The sequence below is a fragment of the Cygnus atratus genome, chromosome 23, assembly GCF_013377495.2.
Source record: "Cygnus atratus isolate AKBS03 ecotype Queensland, Australia chromosome 23, CAtr_DNAZoo_HiC_assembly, whole genome shotgun sequence".
Lineage (NCBI taxonomy): Eukaryota > Metazoa > Chordata > Aves > Anseriformes > Anatidae > Cygnus > Cygnus atratus.
The window spans coordinates 4,865,486-4,884,449 of NC_066384.1; the positions used below are offsets into that span (position 1 = coordinate 4,865,486).

The window sequence follows — 18,964 nt, forward strand, 5'->3', positions numbered from 1 at the left end:
TGAGCAGCACCGAGCCCCCTGCATGAGGCTGAGGCAAGCAGGAACACTGTGGGATGGATGGGGAACGGAGCAACCCCAGTAACTGACAGGGTGATGGAGGAGCTGTAGCGGGAGGGTGTCCTGGCTTGTGTCAGGAATAGCGTGGCCAGCAGGAGCAGGGAGGTGATCGTCCCCCTGTATTCTGCTCTGGAGTGCTGTGTTCAGCTTTGGGCCTCTCTCTACAAGAAGGACGTCGAGGCCCTGAAGCGTGTCCAGAGAATGGCTGCGAAGCTGGTGAAGGGCCTGGAGCACAAGTCCTGTGAGGAGCGGCTGAGGGAACTGGGGGGGTTTGGTCTGGAGAAGAGGAGGCTCAGGGCAGACCTCATTGCGCTCTGCAACTGCCTGAAAGAGAGGTGTGGGGAGCTGGGGGTCGGCCTCTTCTCACAGGTAACCAGTGACAGGACCAGAGGGAATGGCCTCAAGTTGCGCCAGGGGAGGTTCAGGTTGGAAATGAGGAGACATTTCTTCTCAGAAAGAGCGGTCAGGCATTGGGACGGGTTGCCCAGGGAGGTGGTGGAGTCACCGTCCCTGGGGGTGTTCAAGGAGAGGTTGGACGTGGTGCTTGGGGACATGGGTTAGTGGGTGACATTGGTGGTAGGGGGATGTTGGAGGGCTTTTCCAGCCTTAATGATTCTATGATTCTAAAGGAGAAACCAGATGCAAAGGCGGGTTTCTCCCTCTCACAGGATTTGCATTTGTGCAAGCAGCTGGCTCCAGCACAGTCCTCAGTCCCTGCTAGAGCCTGGTGAAAGCATGGGAACAGGCAGGGGCTGCTGGGGCAATGCAGGAAGCAGGCAGGACACGCAATGATTTGAGCACGGAACAGTTTATTGGCAGCATCTTGCAAAAATAGACATATATTAGACACTGATTTTCAAGAGGTTTCTCTGTGCCTTGCATGATCAGTAGTGGCGGTGGTTCAGTAACAGCAGCAAAACTGAATTCAAGTCCAGGTATTGCAAAAGTCACATTGGAGGCTCCAGCTAGTGAGCTGCGGGGTGAACCCAGGGATGGGGACCCAAGTCCTGTCCCTGCACTGTCCCCTTGTCCTACAGCCAGCATGGGCACTCCCCTAGTCCTGCCAGCACTGCGTGTGCTGTGTAGGGAAAAAAAAAAATAAATACATATTTTTAAAAAGTGGTTTTGCTGTGTAATTCAGTCTGCAAAGAGAGAGACTCCTTTCCCTTGAGATGGTTGAGGGAAGAGCCCGGGCTTTCTGCTGCAACAAAACTAACAACGAGCTAAAGCGAGACCGAAATCTCCTTCCAGAAGCAACCCCAGCCTGTGTGCATGGTGCCACCTGGGCAAACTTCCAGAGGCTTTTAAACCTTGAACTGGGCACCCAAAAATAAAAAAGGAACAAAACAAAAAAATCAATGGACGTGGAGCTTTCCCTCTGCAGACGCCAACAGGAAGGCCAGCGAGCAGTCAGAGGAGGAGGACCTGCTTGGAGGAGGTGAAGGGCTGCATGGAGGCCACCAGGGCTTCCCTGAAGTCCTCCAGCGGGACCGTGGTGCAGGCGGGCGCGCCGAGCTGTCCCCTCTGCACCAGCTGGCACAGGGCATCCATCATGCTGGTCAGGCTCTCCTTGTCTGCGAGGGAAGAAGGGGACCGCTCTTACCCAGCCACATCCCATGGGATGCTGTCCCCAGCCCTGCTGGCCACCTCTGGTAGCCCATTGTGGTCCCTGCCCCTCTCAGCTCACCGTGCGCGTGGTCCTTCTTCCACTGGGTCATCCAGAAGCCGCGCAGCCTCACGTCCCTGAAGATGAAGGCGCTCTGCGGAAAGTGGGAGGTGAGATCTGCCTCCTCCCGACCTGCTCCCAAGCCCTTGTGAGTGTGGCAGGAGGCAGCGAGGAGCTTTGCTCAGAGCTCTCCTTTGGGACAAACCCAATTCGGCAGGTTCATGTTAATGCAAGACCTCACACCGCAGCGCTGAGCTGCTGCAGCTCTGAGGGGCTGTGTCTTGTTGGGATAACACCAGGTTTCACGTCAGGGCAGAGCTCAGACACGGCTCCAACACACGAGATGGGTTTGCATCAGGGCAGATTCAATGCTTAGCATCTGCGTGGTTGTTTCCATGCTGGGATTTCAGAGCAGCCCAAATCTGCCATAAGCGCAACCATACCGGAATGCAAACCAGCTCGTCCCATTATAGCCCCAGTCAGTTAAAAAATAAATAAATTTGGGGTCTCTGAACGTGACATCCAGACAGCAGAGTGCAGCAGAGGATAAGCCAAGCCCCCGTGGGCACCAAGAGCATCCCCGGTACTCACCACTGGCACCGTCACAGGCTGCTTTGCCATGCCCCCGTAGGTGACCATGGTCCCTTTGGGTCTGCGAGAGGAAGGGGGCATTGGGTTACCCATGGTCCCCGACACGGAGCTTTGGCCTTGCAACCTCTTCTCCATCATACCCAAACCCACCGCTGTATGACGAGGCTGGTTTCACACCACAGGCTCCTCCAGAAAGCCATGAGGATCTGCTTTCTAGAGCTGCCCTCCTGCTCGCACGCTGGATTTGCAGCTACATAAAGCAGCCAGCCATTACACGTGGCCAGGACCAGACAGACCTCCAACTCCATAACTGGTCCTCAGATGTCTCCTCCCTCATGCCACTGGCAGAGTTTGAGACAAGCAAGAGGATGGTGATGCCAGGTTAACTTTAACTCCTGTTTTCCAAAACAACTTCTCCAAAAATCTCCCCTCATCAAGGACTGGCATCTGCTCTTGATGCCCCTGGTTGCCACATGCCCTGGATCTGGAGCAGGTCCCAAGCTCACGCCACCCCAGCCATGGGGCAGAGCCCAACTTACTGCAAATGCCGCAGCATCTCCGTTGTGCTTTTGCCTCCGACACAGTTCAGGGCGAGCCGAGGCTTTGGGATGCTCTGCAAGAAAAAGGGGAAGCTCCAGCCTGCAGGGCTCAGTCCTGGTCCAGAGAGCTTGGGTGAAAGCCCTCCGTGGTGGGGAGCACATCCCAGCCTGACGCTGGTGTGGAAATACTTTGTGAAAAGCACTTTGGGACTAGGAGTTTGGCGAGTTTAGGGCATGTTTGTATAAATGGATGGGCAAATACACGAGGTAAATACTGAGTGGCTTAGAGAAGTGCAAGAATACCATTTGTTAGCTTTGTATCTGTTCTTAACGATTTACAGCGTGGCCATCACATTGCCTGCCCAGAGATTAGGAAAAGCTTGTTTCACATTTGTCCTTTCTACCATCCTCGCAGCTCTCCTCGAAGCACTGAACTGCGGGGCAGCCCTGGATGGTCTCTCTGGGGGGCTCAACATCGAGGTACCTTAAATATTTCTTTCATTTCTGGCTTTCTCAGCACGTCCTCTGTGATGACGTGGTCTGCGCCCAGGGCCTTCAGCCTCTCCACCAGCTTCGGGAGATCAGGTCTGGGGGGAGAAAAAAGACCCCATGAGGCAGAAAGCAGTGTGTCCCCTTCCCCTTCCTCCCACTGCGACGGGGCTGAGGATGAGGCCTGGCACAGCAGAGGCTGGGAGGCACCTTCACAGGACCGTGGAATGGCTGAGGTGAGAAGGGACCTCTGGGTCTCCCTGCTCCCACCCCTGCTCCAGCAGGGCCACCCTTAGCAGGGGGCCCAGCACCACGTCCAGATGCTTTTTGGAGATCTTCAAGGAGGAGATGCCACCTCTCTGGGCAACCGCACAGCACGGACGGGCTTGTGATATTCAGAGGGAACCTCCCCTGTCCCAGTTTGTGCTCAATGCCTCTGGTCCTCCTCCCATCCCATGGCACTCACCTATCCCTGACCACGTTGATGGTCCTGACGCCGGTGGCTTTCGCGATCTGGATGACAGCCTGGCCCACGCCGCTGTTGGCTGCGTTCTGGATGACGGAGTCACCTGGGGAGCAGAATTTCGGTGCAGCCGTGGCCGCCGGAGCTGCAGTCCCCTCCAAACGCAGAGCCGGAGGCCCGTGCGTGCAACGTACCCGGCGCCAGGCTCTCGAAGTCGGACAGCATGCGGTACGCCGTGCATGGGTTGACGCTGAGCGTGGCGGCGCACAGCAGCGGGATGTCGCTGGGCACCTGCAGCAGGCTCGCCTCGGGGAACACCGCCTGCGTCCGCCACGTCCCTGGGCATCGGCAGCGTTTCGTGAGCAGCAGGGAAAGGAAAGCGTTAGGAGACCCCGGCTCACATCAGAGCCTTAACTCACGCTGCTGCAGCATCACCTCGCGGCACGCGATCTAAGCATCGGAGAGCCAACTATTAAACATTTTCCCATATGGGTATAGCCAAGATATTTAGAAAGGTGAAGAAAGAGAAAGCTGGCAGTGCCTGAAACAATTTGCAGGCTGGAGGTAAGGCTGCACTGGGGTTGCAGCGCACTTTTCTTCACAAGTTGGTGAGGAAGAGGCACGAGCACCCCAGACACTCATTCCCTACGTATGTTTAAGAGCAGTTTTGCAAATCTCCCATGGTTGAGCCATCAGCATATTTGCCAACACCTTGTGCACCAGGGAGCTTAAAGTCAGGACTCTACCCACCACTTTGTGTGACATGTGCCCAAAATCCCAGGGTAAGAGATTCCCCCCATCCCTACAAGCACTGATCAACTACGATGCTGAGCACTGGGCTTCCAGGGGAAAACAAGCCCTCTTGTGGCACATCCTGCCCTGCGCCTCGGCAGGACCCCGGTGGAGGCAGGAGTTGCTCCCCTGCTGCCCACGGACCGCAGCTTTGTCACCCAGAGCAGCACCATCACTTCCCAGACGTGTAATGGGACCGGGCTCCCTGGGTGCAGAGCTAACGGAAACACTCCGCATCCCACAGATGAGCCCATATATTCAGAGCCAATTTACTTAGATTTAGTGACTATGTATTTATATCTGATTTAACCCCCTATCATCCATTTACTTTTTTTTATGCTTAAAAATATCACATTTGGATCTTAACTAGATAACTTTCCTTCTCCCATTAAGCGAGAAATCCTTTTAAGAAGAAATAGGCAAGGAACAAGCTGTTAAGCTAAAGCAGAACTGACAATTTTTCTGGCCATTGGCATGTTGGAGAAGCACGAGAGGCATTTGCTGGAAAATAAATTCCCAAGCTTTCCCATCAGAGCACTATTAGGGAGAAAACTGTAATGAGATATAACTCTGACCTTGCACAGGTTAAATGCTTTATCCCATGTCTTTAAAGAAGCTCTAAGTAGATGTGACAAAACGCAGTTGTTTCCAGAGGAGAACAGATTGCTGCGATGCTCTATAACAGTGCAGAAGGCCCATAAAGGGTCTGCACTCTAGAAAAGTAAATTATTCCTAAATTAAAGCTTAGCATATGCAACAGCACTGCCAAAGCTCCCCGGGCGAGCGCTTCCTTGTGGCGCTTAGGGACATGGTTTAGTGGGTGATGGTGGTGGTGGGGGGACGGTTGGACCAGATGTTCTTGGAGGGCTTTTCCAACCTTAATTATTTTAGGATTCCTCCTGGCCGAGCACATCCCATGCACAGGAGCCAGGTGCTGGGGACATGCATGGTCCCAATCCTGAACCACCCCGGGAGGGCACGCCAAGCACCCAGCCCCAGGTACAAACTCACCAAGTCCAGCATCAGCCAGGATGACCCAGTCCCCGGGTCTCAGCGCCGTCACACCGGGGCCGACCTCCAGCACGCGCCCGACGCCTTCGTTCCCCGCCACGGCCGGCAGCGGGGCCAGGATGGCGTAGGTGCCTGCGGGGAGCGCGGCGAGATGCAGAGAGGAAGGGCAAGGGTTCAAAGGCAGTGCCGGCAGCGGGCAGGTTACCTTGGATCATGTTGATGTCGGCCGGATTGATGGGGGCTGCCAGCATCTTGACGTGGACGTCCGAGTGCCCCAGCCTGGGCACCTCCAGCTCCTTCAGCCTGTGCGGGGTCACGCAAAGGAAGACTCAGTTACGGGACCTAGGAGAGATTCCTGTATTACCTACACAACGCATCCGGCCTAGGATAAGCAGCACCATTTTCCCTCGTCTCCTCTAGCAAATAATAAATCAAACAGCACCTAACGTGGCACCTCCACTGCTCCTCAAACCTCCGCTCCCAGCACCTTCTCGCATCAATCATAGGAACGAACCCAAAAGATGTCCTGCACAGAGAAGAGCCCCTCCAAGGAGAAGACATTCCGGCCCCTTTGCTACCAGACTGTTTAAAATCCAAGGAAAATGCCCTTACACCAAGGCTGGCTGACTTGGAAGCACAGAACCACCTAGGTGGAAAAAGCCCTTCAAGACCATCAAGTCCTACCTCAACCTGACCTACGGAGTCCCATCGCTAAGCCAAGTCCCTCATCGCTAACATCCTCCCACCACTACACCATTCAGCTCAGCTCCCTCCTGCCGTGCATGGCCACGGGGAGAATTGCACAACATTTTTTGGCCACCTTGGGTCTTGCACCCTCCTGGCAGCGGGGTCCTTCCAGCAAAGAGGACTCGGAGGCGCGGGGAGGCGTCCCACCACCCAGGGATGGAGCAAGCTCCTCCAGCCTGCACCACGACGCACCCCAGGGGGAAGAGGAAGCTGATTGCTGCCTGACCTATCTGCCAGCCGGGGCAAAGCCATCCAGAGGCGCCCATTTGCAAGATGAGGGCAATTTGAACTGCATTTGAACGAGCCGGTGGCTCTGCAAAGGAGGTGGCACAGACCCTGTGCGCTGCCAATTTTAAGAGCAGTTATTTGCCGCAATTACATGCTGCTAAGTACGTGTCATTAGGAACAATACACTGAATTTCCTTCACAGCTTGTCCTGTGCTGGCAAAGTGTTTTCCCCTTCTCTCCTTGAAGCTGCCTGGGTGATTTGGAGACTTGGAGTTCTGGATTAAACACCCCCCTGCCCTTGTCAGAAGGCTTTTAGCACGCAGGAATCTGCTTTTTGCTTTGAAACAAACCCCAAACTGCACTGACAGCCTGTGGGAGGCTCCCAGGAGGGTCCAAAAACCTCACTTCAAGCAGTTTGGGATCAGAGACCTGCAGGGTACAGCTCTGCAGCTGCTGGGCATGGCCACGCGTGCTGACCTGTGGCTTTTGCTCAAAACCTTGCGTTTTGGCAAGGGTTCCCCACGAGTGATGGAGCTGCTCGTGTGTTTAAGGTCTGGGCAAAAAGCCTCACACAGCACCAGCACCACAGGCAGCCCAGCACCAACCTGCCACTTGGGTTTTCGTGGAAAAATCAGTTTTATAATTAAAAAAAACCACGGCAAGATTTTTGACCAAGGCTGCGGAACCCAACCACCCAACGCTGCACAAGAAAGCATCGACATTGCACAAGGAAGCCGCTGACTCATTTGGGGTTCATCCCACCCCACCAGAGCATTAGGGGAAGTCAGACCCACAAGGGCATTTCCAGAAATCTGCAAAAAAGACAGAGAGAGAAGTCACTCAGCACGGGCTGGGTCTTGCACAAGCAGCAGGACGAGAATGGCTGTTCCTGTCTCACGTCCCCACTGCGTCCCCTGCAAATCTCAGCAGCCACCAGTGCTGGTAAGCACCGTTACCCAACTGAGTGGTCCAAAGACAGAGCAACCACCCATCTCACCCCAAAAACAGGGGTTTGGGGTCTGGATGCAACCAGATAACGTATCTGCACCTCCTGTGTTTCTACATGACTCCAGCCAGTTCTGCTGGGTCAGCGCATCCTCAGCATTTCCTCTCTTGAAAAAAAAAAAGGTACAAAAATTTCCCTTTTCCTGGACTTTTTGGTCATTTTATGAGAACCTTGAATAGCTGCCGTCCCCTGGATGTCACCCCGCAGCATTATACTTGAGGAAGCAACACTGATTTGGGCCCTGCATTCATTCCTGGCCCTGAACACCCCTAAACTGGGGACAAAGCGGGGTGCAGTGGTGCTGCAGCTCAGCACCTCCCCACCGACCCCCAATTCTGCGATAGCAGGCTCCCCGGCAATCACTGGAGACCCCCAGCCTTGCAGAAATGTGGGTGAAAGGGGTTGGGGGTGCACCCCAAACTCTGCCTGCATGCTGGGGGGCCTCTGAGCACCCCTGGCATGACCCCATGGGCTGGGTCTCCACCTAGGGACCTGCACCCATCCCTGCCCACTGCCCTGGGGGTGGGCAGCCCTGGGCCCCCCCACACCGTGCACCCCCAAACAGCTCTGCTGCACCCTCTCCATATGTATGCCCCCCCCGCCATACACCTCCACCTCGCCCCTACACCTGACACCCCCCCAAGCTCAAAGCACCCCCAACCTGACCCCGCTGATTTGCACCCCTCTATACCCGCACCCCCTTGCAATGCACCCCCACAACTTATCTGCACCCCCTGCAATGCACCCCCATTTCCACTCCCCCCATACCCCATCTCCTGCAATGCACCCCCCCAAAATGCACCCCCAGTACCTGCACCCCCCATAACTACACCCCCCATACCCACATCACCTGCAATACACCCCCAATACCTGCACCCCCAATACCTGCACCCCCGCTCTCACTCCCCCCCCTTCCTTTACCCCCCCCCCCCGTGCCCCCCTTACTGCAGCACCCCCGCGGGCTCCCCGTGCCGCTCATAGAGCAGCCCCCGCGGGGGGGGCCCCGCCGAGGCCGAGCGAGCCCGCACGGGGGGGACCCGCGCCCCTCGCAGCGCCCGCGCTGCTGCCCGCTGCATCCCGGCACGGCACGGCACGGATCCGGCACTGCTCAGGCTCCGCTCAGCACGGCTCGGCTCGGTACGGCACGGCTCGGCTCGGTACGGCACGGCTCGGCTCGGTACGGCACGGCACGGCTCGGCTCGGCTGGGCACGATTCTGGCACGGTGTGGTACAAGCACGGCTCGGCACGGCTGGGCACGATTCTGGCGCGGCACGGCACGGCACGGCGCGGCCGCCAGCAGCGTCACGGGGGCAGCACCGCCCCGCACCGGGTCGGCACCGCCCCCGCCTGTTCTTAAGGCGGCCTCGAGCCGTGCCGAGCCGTGCCGTGCGTTGCCATGCCATGCTGTGCCATGCCACGCCGTGCCGTGCCATGCCATGCCATGCCATGCCATGCCTTTCTTTGCCTTTCCGTGCCGTGCCGTGCCGAGCCGTGCCATGCCATGCTTTTCTTTGCCTTTCCGTGCCGTGCTGAGCCATGCCGTGCCATGCCTTTCTTTGCCTTTCCGTGCCGTGCCGAGCCGTGCCATGCCATGCTTTTCTTTGCCTTTCCGTGCCGTGCTGAGCCATGCCGTGCCATGCCGTGCCATGCCTTTCTTTGCCTTTCCGTGCTGTGCCGAGCCGTGCCATGCCATGCTTTTCTTTGCCTTTCCGTGCCGTGCTGAGCCGTGCCGTGCTGAGCCATGCCGTGCCATGCCGTGCCATGCCGTGCCATGCCTTTCTTTGCCTTTCCGTGCCGTGCCGAGCCGTGCCATGCCATGCTTTTCTTTGCCTTTCCGTGCCGTGCTGAGCCATGCCGTGCCATGCCATGCCATGCCTTTCTTTGCCTTTCTGTGCCGTGCCGAGCCTTGCCGTGCCATGCCTTTCTTTGCCTTTCCGTGCCGTGCCGAGCTGTGCCATGCCATGCTTTTCTTTGCCTTTCCGTGCCGTGCTGAGCCATGCCGTGCCATGCCATGCCATGCCTTTCTTTGCCTTTCTGTGCCGTGCCGTGCCATGCCGTGCCATGCCTTTCTTTGCCTTTCCGTGCTGTGCCGAGCCTTGCCATGCCGTGCCGTGCCATGCCGTGCCATGCCATGCCATGCCTTTCTTTGCCTTTCCGTGCCGTGATGAGCCGTGCCGAGCCGTGCCATGCCTTGCCTTGATTTTCCGTGCCATGCCGTGCCGAGCCGAGCCGAGCCGAGCCATAGCATCCTTTGGAGCCGCCTCCTGGCCGTGCCGGCTCCGTGCATGGTGGGATGATTGCTTAAAGCAGCGCTAAGAGAAACCCTCGGAGCAGTGACTGATTTCGACGTTTTGCATAATTATCCCGGAGGAGAGGTCTCGTTTATTCCTCCAATTAACGCCGGTTACATCGGGGGGAGGAGGAGGAAGCCGAGGTGCCGCACGCACCGAGGGGCCCCTTGCGGCACAGCACAGCGAGCAGAGGTTTTTAAAAATCATTTCTTCTTTCGTGTCTGGATTTGGCTGCTCCAAAGGGGCAGCAGCAGCTCCGTGAGTGAGCCCTTTGCAAAGCCAAGCTCCCGCTCTGCTCGTCACTCTCCTCGTCCACGTACAATTAGCACGTCCCTTCGTTAACACCATCACCGGCATGGGAGCTTGCCCGTGGTCCCACACCAACGGCGACCAGAGCACCCAGAGCATGCGGCTTGGTTAAAAACACAACAGCCAAGTGGGAAATGCTCCAAAAAGCAGAAATCCAGGGCAGCTCGGTGGGTGTCAGCCTCGTGGGGAGCCTCGTGTTGGCCACCAGCAAGTGCTGCACGCCGTACCCGTACCTGGGCACGTGGCTGCAGCCTGGACCCAAACCAGCAGGCTGTACCGAAACCTGACCTGAAAGACTGGCATCAACTTGCCTGATGCTTCAAGGTTGTTTTAGTAATAATAATAATAATAATAATAATAATAATAATAAACAATAAAAGCAACCTGGAAAATAACGTGTGTGTGTGAATTCACGTGAGCTGAAAGTGCAAGATGAAGAAAAGGACCGGTTTTAGAGAAGGCGCCTATTCAAAGGTGCTGACGAGGATTTTTCTGCCTGTTTTGGTGTGAGATTTGTACAAAAAGCTGCTTCTGGAGGGGAGCGGCAGGGCTCAGCTCCGCCAACCATTGCCGAAGGCTCTGCTAAACAGGCGAGGGGAGCAGAGAGAAAAATAACTTTTCTCGCCAGCTTCTTCCGTGATGAGATGGAGGTGTTGTTTGTAACAGGAGCGGGTGTAAACGTGCTCCGACACCCGGGGGATGTGCAAGCGGGTAGCTGCCGGCAAACACCCCCCGCAAACACCCCGCACCCACGGAGCTGGTGGCCCCCATGAGCATTGACGGCACTTGTGGCGCTGGTTCTTGCCACCAGGCTGGAGGGGCTGCGGGGACACAGCTCGGGCTGGCCCGAGGGATGGCACAAAGGGGCAGGGGAGGAGCAGGGCTGGCCCCGGGGGGGCATCCAGGAGCCAAACCCACCATGGGAGCGGTTCGGCCAGATCCTGCCGCATGGCGCTGCATCACCCCGCATCCCTGGGTCTCTCCACCGTGGGAGTTATTGGTTGCATTTTGCAGGGTTGGCCGAGTGCTTGCAAAGGACACTGGTGACTTGGAAGTCCCAGCTGAGCCCGCAGTTTTGTATCCCCCCTCCTGCAGGTGACCCCATTCCTGCCGCCGGGAGAGGCAGTGGGAAGTCGCTGCCCTTTCCTTCCCCACCTTATTTTATTCCACGCTTTCGATAGCACTTGCTGTAGCCTGGCTTCCCATTTCCCCACCTAAACAGCGTCCCCTCCACCTCTCTACATGGCAATTAACTCAATATATGCATTTCTACTGTCCTAAATTCAACGTGGCATTCAGAAAGAGATGGGCAGGAGTGCTGGGACAAGTGAAGTCAGGCACAGCTGTGGGGGTCTCTCAGCCCATTTTCCTGCCCGAGCTGGCAGGACGCCCACAGCCCCATCTCCAGTGCCCCTGGTCCCTGTTCCCACAGAGCCACAAAGGGCAAAATGGGCTTTTCCCACATCTGGTGGGATTCTGAGCACGGCCGTGTCCTTGAAGCATCCATACCGCTGGGATGCGATGGTCCTCGGGCAGGCTGCCCAGCTGTCCCCATCCCCATTGCCCGCTTTAAATCAGCATTTTAAAGCACAGCCATAAACCAATGGGGTTTTCACAGCACCGAAAGCTGCACCTTTCTGAGGAGGCTCATGGCTTTTCCTGGCGGGGCTGTGCGGGCGGTGGGTTTTCCTTTGCCATGGAGAAAAATGGGATTTGGGCCAAACAACTGTGCCGTGGTGCTCCTATGGCTGCAATAACCCCGTGGCTTTGGGCACGGTGGCAGTGTGGAGGATGCTGCTGGGTTTAGGATGGAGCAACGTGGACGAGCCTGTGCATTGGGAGGCTCGGGTGCCCAAGCTCTGCACTGCATGGCAAAGGGTTAATAACTAATTACAGCAGCCAAATGAGATGCCTTTCTATAGCGTTAGAAACGTATGCATTGGCAAATCAGGGCTGGCAGACTATTTATGATTATTTTGTTAATGTTTCTCCTGTAACAAGCACAATTTCCTGGTGATTAATGACTGCTTCATCTCCTGAAATTGCAATTTTTTTTAGGAGAAGCACACGGAGATTTGCATGCGAGGGCTTCGAGAGCGGGCGGGGAGAGGGGGAAGCGGGGGTGGATCCTGAGGCAGAGGCACAAGCAGAGAGAGAGCTCAGGCCAGGGGAACGAGCAATGATCCCGGCTCCCCTTTGCCTTTTCCTGCCTAAAACCCACTGCTGCCAACTGGCAAAGGTTTGTGGCAGCCATCGGCTGATTCGGGTCGGTCACATTGCTCGGGGCTGGAAAGCAAAATGCTGCCGGCCAGGGGGTGGATTTGGTTCTGCACACACGGGGAGCTCCTGGCCAGGAGCCCCAGGGGATGCTCACGAGAGCTGAGTGGCACCTCAGTGGGTGACGATTGCTATGATTTTGCACCTAAAACCAAAAGTCTTTCTGAGGTTTTAGGGTGGGAGGAAGCTTTGAGGCTGGGAGGGCTGGAGGGATCCCCTGGTCACCAAGGGGGAGCGGAGTGGCTTTGCCCCAAGCCTTGGAGCTCATGAGTGCTGAGATACCCCCAGCTGTCATTGCTCTTCATCACCTCCATGTGGGATTATTAATTAACTGCTTACAAAATCGACACAATTTTAACTAAGGAGAATAACAATCTGTTGCCTTTTTGGTGGAGGGATTGAAGGTGGACCTGAATAACTGGGAAAGCAGAGGATGAGGGCTGGGTTTTGGAGGGTTTTTGTTTGGGGACAGGCTCGGTGTTGTGTCTCGGTGGCCTTCCTGCGGAGGGTGGGTGCAACTGAGCCATGCTGGACCTTGGAGACACCAGGACCCTTGCAGGGGTTTGGGCTTGCACAACGAGATCGGACCTGGGAAATCATCCGCAAAACAAGCCCCTGCTCCGTGCAGAGGAAGCGATGCTCTTACAAGGAGTCGAGGCCGGTGGATTGGCTGATTGCCTTTTTATTAAACATGCCTGGATCTTAAAATGCAAAATACATTGTGCTTAAAGAACCACTTTCCATAATCCTTGGCTTAGCCCCAAATCCCTCATTTAACACCTCTGATGGCGCTGGACAATCCCATAGCCTCTGTTGAATCCTTTGCCTAAAGCCACCCTCGTGTCCCACGCTCCCGGCTCTGCGCGGCAGCGAGGGAGATGCGGCCGCCAGCCCGCGGATGCCCAGGATTAATTTTTTTAAGCACACCAATGGCTGATTCTTGTGCCTCCAGAACAGCCTCCAAAACTGTATTTCCTTTGAAATGTTTCATTGCCAGATAATGAAAAAATAAAAAGAAGAAACACACCGCTCGGCGGCTAACTGAGAATGGATGAGTTCTGATCCTCTGCCAATGAGACGAAAAAGGAGGCTCCGTCCCGAGCCATAAATAAGGAGAGGAGCTGACAAAGGATCCAGCCGTGCCTGATAACTCTGCGGCGGGACCTCAGAAAGTCACCGCGGTGTCTCCCGAGGGAGGGCAGTGCCTGGCCCTTGGCAGGTGGGGAAACTGAGGCAGGGATGGCCGGGGTCTCACCGAGACGGTGCGACGGGTCCCTGGAAGCCGATGCACACACGGCATGCACAGGCATCCCCACGCACACACGCGATTGTCCATACTCATAACAATGCATGATCGAGGAGATCTCAGGACAAATCCTTTATGGTGGGGCAAGCCAGAAGATTGGAGGGCAGGAGCCAGCCCCTTTTGGTACCATTTTTGGCATCGAGACCGATTCCATCAGAGCAGCGACCCCTCTGGGCAGGGGAGAGCTCTCAAAATAGCTTGGAAGGAAGCTCAGGTGAAGAGAGGAATCAAATAAGCACCTTTTATGCTCTTTTTAACTGCCTTTAACTTTTCCTTCAAACTTTTTTCCTCCCTCCCTTGCTCCAGGTCCCGACACGTCTCCATTCCGCCCCCTGACCATGCAGGCTCCTATCGATGGCAGACCTGACACTTTTCCAGCCCCTCATTAAAGTGTGAGCACGAGCCATGCTACGTGGGACAAGAATCGATTGTTCCCTGGGTTTTGCCGCCTGTTGTAGTTCGCTCCTGTTCAGCTCAGATGCCTGACGAGCTCTTTTTGTTGCAAACTGCAGAGCGCATCCTTTCTCTGACGCCGTTTGGAAAAGCACCAAAGCGGAGCTGCGAGGAGGACAAACACAAGGGAGGAGAGCCGACACTCCCCGCATACATAAAAATGAATAAAACAGACTAAAACAAGCTGTAGAAGCAGTATCTCCCCCGGCATAAGGATAAATCAGAAAGGCCGGACGCGGCGATGCTCCCTCCTCTCCTCCGGGTTCGGGGCAGGCAGGAGAGGCAGCCTCACGCCCCTCGCCGTGCTCGGGCAGCACCAGAGGTGATGATGAGGAACCTGAGTGATATCCAAACCCAGGGCTGAAAACAAACGGCTCTTGTGGTGTGGGATGCGATCAGGGACCCGAAGCGCCCCGGCTTATTTATGCTCCACTCCTCCTTTAAAAAAAAAAAAAAAAAAGCAAAAAAATGGGAAAAGCGCTGAGTTTTGGTGCAGATCTGCTGGGTTTTAACGCCTTTATTCTTTTGTACTGAAGTCATTTTGTTGCTGAATTTAGGGATGAGCAAACCCTTGCAGCTGGGATTGCAGCTGCTCTGTGGACCTGGGTTAAGTGCTGGCCAGCATCAGCGCGCGATGCTCTGGGATATTTCTGAGTTAAATGGTTTGCAAAGACCCTGGGAGCTCCCGATGCAGAACGAAGGGATGCTCCTGGGCAGCTCTGGGCTTTGGGCGGTGGGAAGGGCCCGGTGCTGCCTGTTGTGCCCTTGGTAATGGGATTTTTTAACGTTTTCTGTGTTGGCAGGTGCTGGGCTGAGGACAGCAGAGAAGTGCATGGCTTCACCCCAGCCACCCTGGGGGGCTTGCCACAAGTCCAGGAAGAGAGCCAAAATAAGCGTGGCCCTAGCAGCAGTGTTGGGGTTTTGCATGTGAAAGCAGAGCTGCTGCTGGGGGCTGTTCCCTGTAGTCCTGAGGCACTGGCTCCGAAATGAGCACCCGGCTTTTTGCTCCATGAAACCCTTGAAAATGCCGCTGGGGGAATTTGTGGGTGCAGCACGGGGACAATCTCAGCTGGCTGGGGCTACCGGCATCCGTGCTGGCTGGGGAGCTGGGATGGAGCATGGGCTCTGCTGGTACTTTGGGGTGTCTGCATGCAGCTGTGCATGGGAAATGCAGGGGTGGTTTGGGAAATCTTCGGAGGTGGAGAGCAACTTTTCTCCTTGCACTCAGGAGCTGGGGTGGAAAAAGCAGCGGTTTGCTGCATGCACCTGGTTCTCAACCTCAGCCACGCACCGGGTTGGTGCCATCGGCTCCAAAACTGCACCGGGGCAGGATTCAGCTCTGGGGCTGGGGACGGATCCTTCCTCTTCCCAGTTCCCCACCGAGAAACCCCAGGGCCCTGGGAGCACAAAGCAGCAGGAGGGCAGGGAGTCGGGTCAGAAATAACACCGCGTAGCTTGGTGTAACACCGTGTAACGCCGCGCAGCATCTTCCAGCTATTTCCTCCGGGAACTCTTGTTCACTTGTTGCCTCGAACAGGAATATGGGCGGCTCTGCGGGTTTATTTGGACGAAGCCACAGAAGTTATTTCATCCTTTCAGGCGGTGATAACTCATCTAATAGCCCTATTACATCCGGCCACCGCACCGCGCCGGGCGCCTGACCGCTGGACGGGCGGGATGAGATAAGCTGTTTTGTCTGTTAAGAAAGAAAAGGATTTTTTGGCATTAGGAAAGGCAGGTGATTTGAGAAAATAGCGGAGACTTATTAGAGATAAAGAACTGGATGGTGGTGTAATAGGCGTAGATATAGAAAAAGAAAGAGGGAGGTGTGTGGGGAGGAGGGAGGGTGGCATGAAGGGAATGGAGGGGAGAAAAAAGCAGAGGGTAAAAGTTTGGGGTGTGAAGTGGCTTAAATCCCCCCGTAGCAGTGCAGAGCGCTGATGGAAGGTGGCCTCATCCTCACAGCTCTTGTGTCCTCGTGGGAAAAGTGGGAAATTATTCCGCAGGCAGCAAAAAGAGGTGCTCCGAATATAAGCTAAAAATGAAAGGTTTTGGCGCAAGGGCTGCGGTCATGCTCCCGCAGCCCACCTGGGTGCTGTGGCCCCGTCCCATGGGTGCTGGGGAGGGCTCGGGGCAGCCCCGCTCCATCGCTCTGCCCTTTTATAAGCAAGAGCAAAAAACCCTCCCCAAAGCGCTGCTGACTCCCAACAGGCCCCAAAGCCCCAAACCCCAGTGTTTTACCCCCAGCCTGGGGGAACCCAAGAGCGCGGACGTGCCCGTGCCCGCTGCGTTTCAGGCTGCTGTCACCGAACACCCTGGAGCTGAAAACATTTATCCTCCGAATGGGAGAGAGGGTTTCGGCTGAGACCATTTGCAATCACAGAGAGGCCTGTATTTTTCCTGCAAATGACTGTACTTGAAGAGTGATTACTTCATTTTAGCTCGATTGCTCCTGCAGGCGCTCGGGGGCTGATGGCAGCAGGAGACGGGGCAGGGACGGACGGGCAGGGGGCTGCGGTCCCAGGGGCTGATCCTGCGGGGTGCTGAGTGCTCGCTGAGATCGCCCCCCTGGCTCCTGCTGCCAGGAGGTGGTGGGGAGGGATCGGGCTCAGGGTTCTGCTGTGTTCTCCCCACTTTCGGCCCTGTTACACTGATGGGGTTTCACCTGGATGTGCTGGAGGGGAAACCCTCCTCAGCAGGGCCTGACCCTGCCACGATGGCAGCTGTGGGGCTGCCCTAATGGGCAACTCCTGCTTGTCCCCAGACCTGCTGGAAATAAAATGCATGCATGCATCCCCTCCATCCGTCCGTCCATCCATCCATCCATCCATCCATCCATCCATCCTCACATCGCATCCCCTCCGTGCATCCCCTCCCTGCACACCCAGCCCCTCCACACATGCCCCCACCTCATTAACCCCCATAAAACTCCCATATACCCCCATAAAACCCCCTATGCACCCCCCTATACACCCCCACGACTCCCCTTGCAGCTGCCGGCCGCTGAGCCCCCCCGCGGCAGGGGGGCAGCCCCCGAACAAGGTGCCTTTGTGGCACCCCCGGCTCCGCTCGTGCCAAATTCGGGCTGCGTCCCCGCGGCAGCTCCAGGGGCGGGGGGCTCCCCAGCACCAGCAACGGGGGCACTGCAATTCCCCCCTCCCCGTGACCCACAGAGTCACCCGTGGGTGCAGATTGCAAAATGCTGGGGAGCCTGGATGAAGTTGCGCCACGCCGGCTGCAAAAGGAGCTTTTGGGACAGCTGCTCTGGTTCCCCCTTTTCGTTTTGGTTTTGAAATACAACTTTTGGGTTTAAAAATGGGCCGTGTGGCTTAAACGCTCCGTGTTCAGGTCGCTCGCCCCCAAATCCTGGCAGCATCCTGCTTCTGCTGGACCCCATCCAAATCCCCCCCATGCTGAGATGCTCGGCTGCTGGAAACAAATCCCAAATCCCCCCCCCCCACACACTTGCAGCGTCCCCAGCTTCTCCCCCGCACAGACACACAGGACTCGTGTCCGCCAGGCAGGGTTTTAGCAGGATTTTAGCGCTGGGAGGGGATTTGCTCACTTTGCTCCGTGCTTGGTGCCTTTTGGAGGCTGCTTTGTTTGCAGAGGGGGAGCTGAGGTGTCCCTGGGCTCTCCTCGCCCCATGCTCCCACCCCAAAATGTCCTCCCCTGGCTGGGGGGACACACGGGGCAGGATGTGGCTGGGCCCTGTGCCCTACGGCGGCTTCGGTGCGGCCCTGCAAAGCGCCACCAGGGCCAGGAGAACGTGCTCGTCCCGGTGCCGGGGAACTGGCCTGGCCCCTTGCACCGTGCTCACCGGGCTGGGAGCAACTGGGAGCAACTGGGGATGGAGGGAACTTGTTGCACAGCCCTGCGGTGCCGTATCCCCAGGGCTGCGCAGTGTCCCCGGGGACTGGGCAGCGTCCCCAGGGCTGGGCATTGCCCCCAGGGCTGCCAGCTGAGCCCTTTTTGCACCCATTGCGTGCGGTGCCACAGCAGGGCCCCGCTCCCAGCCCACGTGCTGCTCCCTGGAAAGCAAGCTGGCCCGAATCCCGCCACCGCCCAGCGCCTCCTCCTCCTCCTCCCAGCAGGGATGAAGGCCCCTGAACAACCCCAGCCCCAGCGTGGTGCAAGCTGCGGGTGGTGCAGGTGGATGAATCCTGCTCCACGCACGCATCTTGCACCGGGGTGAACCCGAGGCTGGGCAGATCCGCCCCCCCCCCCCCCCCCCCGCCTGCTCCAGACCTCGGCAGTGCAGAACTGGGGGGGATTTTTAGATTTTTAGCCCCGATTTTGCTGCAGCATCCCGGGGGGGCTGCGCTGGGAGGGTGCCGGTGTCCGTACCTGGGTGGGTTTCACCCTCCCGGGATAAAACAAACAAGCTCGGGGTGCAGCAGCAGCAGGGCAGCCGGGCTGGGGGTGGATTGCAAAACTCACCCCCCCCCTCCAGCCGGAGGAAAAACATTTTCCTGCAGAGCCGGGGCCGGAGGCGGCGGGCGAACAAGGGCCCTTTCATCCCCTGGCAGCACCGCGTGTCCCCACGGGCACCCAGCGCCGCGTCCCGCGCCTGCGCCCGCCGCCCCGTGCACATTTTCCTCTTTTTGTGCCCCTTTGGTTTTGTTTTTAGTTGTTTTTTTTTTTTTTTTTCCCTTCCCTCGCCGCAAGCCACGGCTGTGCCTCGTGCCACCTGCCCCCCCCCGCTCGTCCAGGAGGGGCGGTGGCTTTGCTGAGTGTC

At 56.9% G+C, this 18,964-nt stretch overlaps 1 protein-coding gene across 2 annotated transcripts; it reads right to left on the reverse strand.

Annotated features, from left to right (window-relative positions):
- Window positions 1-851: 851 nt before the first annotated feature.
- Window positions 852-8,879, reverse strand: MECR (mitochondrial trans-2-enoyl-CoA reductase). Of its 2 annotated transcripts, none has more exons than XM_035565066.2 (10): window positions 8,535-8,879; window positions 5,814-5,911; window positions 5,609-5,740; window positions 4,000-4,143; window positions 3,809-3,911; window positions 3,338-3,440; window positions 2,854-2,927; window positions 2,315-2,375; window positions 1,745-1,817; window positions 852-1,631 (listed from the first exon to the last, which is right to left on the reverse strand). In XM_035565066.2, exons 1-10 carry the CDS (start codon window positions 8,663-8,665, stop codon window positions 1,468-1,470), a joined length of 1,083 nt encoding a protein of 360 aa, XP_035420959.1. In that variant the 5' UTR covers window positions 8,666-8,879; the 3' UTR covers window positions 852-1,467. The 2 variants fall into 2 exon arrangements, with proteins under 2 accessions (XP_035420959.1, XP_035420960.1); XM_035565067.2 differs by having other exon boundaries at window positions 5,814-5,950; window positions 8,535-8,623.
- Window positions 8,880-18,964: the final 10,085 nt, after the last annotated feature.

Coding starts and splice junctions, on each gene's coding strand:
- MECR (XM_035565066.2), bottom strand. CDS start 8,665: ATGCAGCGGGCAGCAGCGCGGGCGCTGCGAGGGGCGCGGGTCCCCCCC. Junction 3,441..3,808: donor ATCAACGTGGTCAGGGATAG/GTGAGTGCCATG, acceptor TTCTCCCCCCAG/ACCTGATCTCCCGAAGCTGG. Junction 1,632..1,744: donor GAAGAAGGACCACGCGCACG/GTGAGCTGAGAG, acceptor CTTCCCTCGCAG/ACAAGGAGAGCCTGACCAGC.